At 33.1% G+C, this 7,637-nt stretch overlaps 1 protein-coding gene across 1 annotated transcript; it reads left to right on the top strand.

Annotated features, from left to right (window-relative positions):
• Positions 1–2,141: 2,141 nt before the first annotated feature.
• LOC127838834 (alpha-2A adrenergic receptor-like) lies at positions 2,142–5,060 on the top strand. Its single transcript, XM_052366831.1, has 2 exons — positions 2,142–2,402; positions 3,778–5,060. The coding sequence occupies exon 2, from the start codon at positions 3,795–3,797 to the stop codon at positions 5,028–5,030; it is 1,236 nt and encodes a 411-aa protein (XP_052222791.1). The 5' UTR covers positions 2,142–2,402; positions 3,778–3,794; the 3' UTR covers positions 5,031–5,060.
• Positions 5,061–7,637: the final 2,577 nt, after the last annotated feature.

Genomic DNA, 7,637 nt, shown 5'->3' with positions numbered 1-7,637 from the left:
CTTGAAGGTTTGTACAGCGGGGATTTCGGTACCGGCACGGGTTTATGTGCTTGTTAAGAATTACCGAAATTCCCGCTTAGAGGCAACATATGCTGATTTATGCTTTGATTAAACATTGATAACTAAATTGCAAAAGTGTATAGAATATTGTAAATAAGGTAGTACGATATCATTTGTTTCATCAGATTTGTTTGGAAAATACTTTCTGAAGACTTATTATTACTATGTCATGTTATATTTACATATACTTTTGTGAAACCAATGTTTTAAATGTACATTTTACCTTTTTTACATTCGTTTACACATTTTTCACATTAATAAACTATTTAATAATGGAAAAAATATTCTGATAAGAGTGTTTAAATGATTAACACTAATATGATTGTGTACAAATCAACATTAATGCAAAGCCAAAACCCAAACATAATGACATATAGACCCTTTAAGGCGTAATATGGGGGATTGGCGTAAACATGGGTGATTTCGGCTCTGGGCGTACGAATGTAGCAGTACCGAAATCCCCGCTAATTATTTTCCAAAAGAAGTAACCGAATGGGAGATAATACATGTCACTGGTTGCTAATGAAAAAAACACTATAATAATTTTGTTGACAATTGAAGGTTTGTACAGCAGGATTTCGGTACCGGCGCGCGTTTAAGTTCTAGTGTAGAATTACCGAAATCCCCACTGAGAGGCAACTTAATGCTGTCAAGAGTGCTTAATAATTAAAATTAATATCATTTTTTTGCACCTTAACATTCATGTGAAGTCAAGAACCATTCATACCGATGACCTATTGACCCTTTAAGGCGTAAATATGGGGATTTCGGTACTAGGCGGGCGAATGTAGAATTACCGAAATCCCCTTTTCATCATCGCACATTAGTGTAACATAAATTTTAACACAATATATGTAGGGAAACTCATATGATTCGCGTAATGTGAAAATGATTATTATGCTATAATTCGACCACGAAACTTGACGTGACTTAATACCGGACATTATGGAATGGAGCTACGCTGGCCGTATTTGACATAAGACCCATTTTCGCATATTATCTTATCAATGCTTATATGAATTTGATTGCTATAATCTAATGCGTATTCGACACGGAATTATTGTCAAGGTTTTTCATTTTGTCAATATTTATCATAGCAGGGGACATTGCTGACATCAATATGGATACTGTTTTCATTTTCTGTCGAGAAATGATATGACTTATTATCAAGATTATTTTATAGTACGGTAGCGTTCTCTACACAAGTGAGATTTATTTGTACTGGTAAATTGCTCTTATACTCACCATTCGGACTCGACGATCGGCTCGAATAAAAATGTTAGTCGCTTAAAAGTACAAATTCATCATCTTGAGCACGATTATTATTATTATTATTATTATTATTAATATTATTATTATTATTATTATTATTATTATTATTATTATATAGCTTTTAGAAACTTATACCTTTAAAAAAATCCCATTGGAAAAAAAATCCCATGGGAAAAAAAAATCCCATGGGTCAAAAAAATCCCATGGGACAAAAAAATCCCATGGGATTTTTTTTTTAAACATGATATAACGAGTTGAAATCGCGAGAAATGCTCATCATTTGTTAAAAGGTAGTATTTCTGAAGATTACATGAATAAATCTCTAAAAATAAGAAAAAAATCCCATGGGATTTTTTTTTCCCATACAAAAATGGGATTTTTTTTCTATCAAAGTAAATTGAACGAAAATAAGCACAAATGCTTTAACTATGCTTAAAATCGATAACTAAGCACAAACGAACGTGTTTTATGTTTTTGAAAATCCCATGGGATTTTTAATCCCATAAAAAAAGCTGGAGAAAAATCCCATGGGAGAAACCAAAATTCCCATGGGATAATGAAAAATCCCATGGGAATATACAAAAATCCCATGGGAACCCCAACTTTGCAAATAAAGTTCATAATGAAGAAAACGCATTTAACAAGCAAAAATAACCAATTATTAATCACAAGTTAGATTTTTATCTTATACTTTATCACAAATAAGCAAACCTTCAAGAAAAAGGGTACTTAAGTTTGCGAAATTTCGGTTTCGCAAAGTTTTTCCGGTGGCCGTTTAACACCAAACGCGGGTTTACTTATAACACAACGATGTTTTGAAGATAAAGTTCAAATCCGTTATTATAAATCTGGTAGCAAAGTAGGCCGAACAGTGTAAGATGAGACTGAGAGGTAAACGATGTGTATCCGTTACTCACCACGTGAACCCAAACCCGGCTTTCAATGAAAACTACAACTCTGCGTTTAAAACTACTTTTATTTCGGATACTTAGACCGTTGATGTGGGTACTTTGTGTTTATAAATTGGAGGAATGAATTTCTAAAACGGATTACGCCATTACGCTAAAACGGTAAGGGGGATTTGACAGTTTATAAGTGACTTAATAAAACATATGGATGTAAAGGTCTTCATATACGCGTGTGTTGCATGCCGCGACTATGGCATGTAATTTTGTTTATTTATTTGGAATTAATATCTATGAATAAAGTTGTATGCGTAATTTGCAGTTTAATAACGATCGTACACATGTTTAAACGTTTGTACCTATATTGTACAAACAAGCACATTTGATTTAAATGAAATTACATGGGCCTTAAAGGTAAATGTTATATATAGCCAATTTTTCTACAGGTTTCAATAACACCAATATAAGCTAATGAAAATTCAATTATTTGTTTGGGTTTAAATGGAGTTGTGCACCGATGTTTGTGGTCTTTTTTTAAGTCGTTAAATGCTTTACTTATAAGATCTGCATTATTGTAAATAATATTGTTTTATTATAATAGCGAGACAAAAGTACATTAGAACATATTGTCGTGCTACTAAATCAGCGCCATATAAACATCAATATTGAATTATGAATAAGCTTGTAAAACCTCCTTTAACAAAAGCATCGATGAATATTATTACAAAAGTTTTTATTGTTTCACCGAATTTGACGGATGATTATTTATTAATTCGCCAGCATGTTTATTACTTTTTATTCAGGAGAATTATTTCGCTTATGAAAACATAACAGATACAATCTTTTTTAATATATGAAAACTTTTTTGAAAATCACAATTATACCATACTCTGAACACGTCGCTTAAAGTATTTAAAAATATCGAAACTTTCATGGATATATGCTTCATGAGATAAACCTGTGATAAAATACGCTAAATATAAATGAAGCGCTGCGATAACTGACTGTGTTATGTAACAAACCACATTATGTCATGCTAGGTAGGACCGCATTAAGTTCTGAATGGACGGATGAAGACGATTCGAAATACAAAGAGTTTTGTAAGGTTTATCCATTCATTTTAAAATACGCAATACTAAGTAGCTTTAATCAGTTTAGTTTCATGCAAGATTACATATCTTTCTTTAACACATAATAACCTCGTGACAGCCACATCATTGCTGTTTACGAAATTAAAAACAAAATTTCATTTCTATTGCAAACATTACCCTTCTTCAATAAAAAGTATCCGTTTTGCGATGTTATCGGATAAATATGAAGTTTTTGAATGATCTGCTTCATTTAATTTCTGTTTTTGTTGCGGTTAAATACACAAAGTAGTTAGCTATCTGTTGTGTTTTTATTTATATTGGCCGATATTGTGTATAAGTAAACCACACATCAAACTATGTTAATATATTGTGATGTTTATGTTTATTATTCCGTTATTAGATTTTTGCTCTATATACGTTTCCATTATAACCTGTTTGATATATTTAAGGATGACGGTGGAGCACGATGGTGGATAACGAACATTCTCCCATGGATCGTCGTATTTCCGACAATTCCTACAATAACTCCTCGGTTTTAATGGAGTCACTCGACGACCTAAATAGCCGATACGCGGATGCAGCGCTTCCGTTGACAATAATATTTGGATTTTTTACGTTCTTTGGTTTCTTTGGAAATCTGCTGATATTAGTTGTGTTCTCATTCAGTCGGGAGTACAGAAGAAATAATTTCAAAGTGTTTGTATTGACGTTGGCTGTTATAGATCTTATAACGTGTGTGACTCTTCTACCGGCGGAGATGATGAAGCAAAGAAACTACTTTGAATTCGAACATGCGGTTCCTTGCAAACTAAAGTGCTTCTTCAATGTGTTTGGAGCCTCGTCTTCGTGTAATGCATTGCTCGTGATTTCCGTTGATCGCTATAGAAAGGTGGTGCAGCCATTTAAAAAACAATTGACGCCAAAATTAGCAGTGAAACTTCTATTTGGAGTTGCAATAGTATTCCCCTTGTTTCTGGCCATTCCCAGCGCAATAATGTGCGGAATTAATACCACAGAAATGGTTAATAAGTTTGGAACTAACACTACTATCCATATGTGTGAAACCGAAGAACGATTTGAAAAATCGATATGGCGAAACATTTATAAATTGATTTTATTGATATTACTAGGAGGTATATCACTCGCATATTTAATAATGTATGCATTTGTTATGCGAGCGGCTGCCAAACAGATTAAAGCTATATCGTTGCAACGCACACATGGTACATGGGCTATTCCATTAACCCCTGGAAACAACGAGCCGAACAATATAGAGAGCGAACAATTCCCACGTGATATTTTTCGCGAAGAACCTCCTAGTAAACGGGAGTTTGGAAATGGCTTCTATACACGAAGATTTAATGGCAATAATTGTGTTCAGACGTTTAACTTTAGCAGTAATAAACGCACTACTCCTATGTTGCAGAGACATGGCTTTCCAACGAAGACAATAATATGGTTTATATTAACAATTGTTTATATAGTCACGTACTTAACGCATAATATTTTATCATTTGGGGTGTCGAAAATTGTAACAACAACACCGGGTCTATTTGTAACATTTTCGTTTTTCTACAGGATATACTTCATTAATCATATAATAAATCCACTGGTGTACGCTATATTTTTAAAGAGTTTTCGTACCTCTTGTAAAAATATATTCCCAGTTCTAAAGTCAAAACTAATCAGACCGGTTTTATGATGTTGAATTTTCCTATAGTTACCATATATACTTGAGTGTTTAAATTTATTGTTTGTTTGTTGTTTCTTGTTGTATTATGTCATCTTTATTCAGCAAGATAATAGATGCATATACGCATAACGTTTTAATGTTTATTTAGATTTCAATGGCAGGAAAGAACCTAAATATTCACTATTTTGAAATATATTATTCACTTTTTTGGAAGATATATAAGTACCAAGAAATTCGTTGACCTAAGAATAAGGATTAGGCTACGACTCAATTTAAAAGCTCATTGCGTGATGGTATGTCTTAACAAATGTTTAAGCGCATGGCATTTTAAATTCTAATTTTTAAACTTAGTTAAGTGTTATGCCTTAGGCATTATACGGTTTGAATCATCCCCTATAATCATTTGCAAGATCTCCGCAAAAGAAAACGTATAAAAACCAGTTCTTTCTAATGTTTGTTTCAATATATAATGAGGCAATTTCGCTAAAATGAAAGGTTAAAACTATATCCGTGTCTTTCTTGCCTAACACACGTCTATTGAAAAGTTAATTAAAAGATTGAATTGCCACTTAATATTTCAAGAGCACCGTTAGATATGACACGTTTGAAAATTATTCTTTGCCCTTCTATAGGCTTTTGATGTTCCATGTTGGTAATGTTACGGTTGTGTAAGTTCTGTCTCCAACACAAATTTTCTAGCGTCTAATCTGTGTTTAACCAAATGATTTCTACGCGGATAATTTGCTACTCCCCACAAATTGAGACGCCATGCAGTGTGAACCTTTAGATCAAATGTCATGACATCCTTGAAAACCAAAACGATATAAATGCTTCGTTAGTGATACATTAATGTGTAACATTTAATTGGACTGTTTAAAGTACCATCGGTCAGTTCTCTGCAGGATACATTTTCGATCTCTCAACTAAAATGATTTACACCTATAACCGTTGAGGATTAAAACATGTACGTTACAAGAAAATTTGTGTAACAAATTAAAAGTGGGCGCATTGTTTAATTTATAAAAAATATAAATTTGTAACATAAAAGGACATCATACTTCCAACCCAAGAAAAAAAGTCACTGAAGGAAGTAAGCATTCGCAATTTTTGTTGAATGTCTTGTTTTGTTTATTATCTTCCTGTTGTTGATAAATTTCTTTATCCCGGATGTCCCTTTCTCAATTCTACTTAAAACTAATTGGGTTGAAAACAAGGTAATTGCTTTAGGGATATCGTATTACGGACATAGTATCTCCGTTTGAACGATATAACAATCTGCATATGAGTTGCATGAAAAGTGGCAAATTGCGTCTATGAAACATGTGTTCTATGTTTCTGTAAGAAGCACTTTAAGTAGATATTAACAGCAAATAATGTCGAACTATGAGATGCGCATGATGTGACATGATTGTTGTTAAAATTGTAATGAGGGGCTTAAGCGGTTGAAACGTTTATGTAAATGATGATATTTTGTTGAAAAAAGACTGGTGTATCTTATTCCTAATTATAGTGTGTCCATTGTGATGACTGAGTTACTTGTCTTTGCAAGAAAAGTTTACTTTATATAATAGAAAAATAACAGTATTCGAATGTTTTAGCATCCTTTGTTGGCAACTTTAATTACTTTGAATAGTATGGGTATCCATTGTTTTTCTTCCAGTTGATTTTCCAGTTTTTAGCAATATTAAAGTAAAAACACTGCGGTCAGTTTACAATCTCACACTTTTCCTTTAATCATTTCCGCTATGTAAATCCGGTATAATAATAATAATATAATAGCTGATTACCAGTACTTAAATGCACATGCTAGTAACTTTCAACAGGCCCTACTTGAGTCAGAAAGGGGGAGAATGGCCGTGTAAACGATTTCATCTTTATACAACGTCAGTGGCTGGCCCGGGGATCGAACCCGCAATCCTCGTTTTATTTTAGTCCGGGACAACTAGCCTACCAACTCAGCTAGCTGAGCCGCAACCACTATCGAGCTTCGTAAATAATGGTCACGTATATTGTAATCAAACAGTTTCTTGCATTTATAAATAACCGTATTACGTATAAATTTTCGGACGCTTAAACTTAATTAAATAATATGATGTCCGAAACTGTAAATACATTACAATATTACCAGATGTTAGTGTCAGCAAATAAAGAGACCCCCTTATATATATTGCATAGATGTTTTGATATTTCTCTGTATTACGGCACTTGTCACAAAAAAGCGTGTGCTAGTAAATAGTATGTAGTTAAGTATTTCATACTTCAAGATAGGTTTGCAATAAATTCATAATAAGTTCTTCTTTTATATAGTTTTACAGAAAGATACCCGCTGATTTTCAATTTACCATCAAGTAAAAGTATAGTTTTAACTATTCTTTTGTTGGGCCCTCCAATAGCAATAAATACAATCAGATTGTGAAGTTGTCCCCGCGGTGATTTTAACGAAACCTTTGATGACATTACACACCAGCGTCGTAGCCACGCTGAGGCACGCCGCGGCAGTTGTCTCGGCTAAAATTTGCAGAGCAAAATTTACAAAGCAAAAAAGAAAATGTATGTCAATGAATAAAATCTATATACGAAATCGAGACAAAACAATGCATTTTAGGCACTATGATA

The sequence above is a fragment of the Dreissena polymorpha genome, chromosome 7, assembly GCF_020536995.1.
Source record: "Dreissena polymorpha isolate Duluth1 chromosome 7, UMN_Dpol_1.0, whole genome shotgun sequence".
NCBI classification, from domain to species: Eukaryota; Metazoa; Mollusca; class Bivalvia; order Myida; family Dreissenidae; genus Dreissena; species Dreissena polymorpha.
Note: the sequence above shows the minus strand (reverse complement) of the source record. Positions and strands in the feature narration are given on the sequence as shown.

What these genes read in the sequence shown, in the direction of transcription:
- LOC127838834 (XM_052366831.1), top strand. Translation starts at nt 3,795, where the DNA reads ATGGTGGATAACGAACATTCTCCCATGGATCGTCGTATTTCCGACAAT.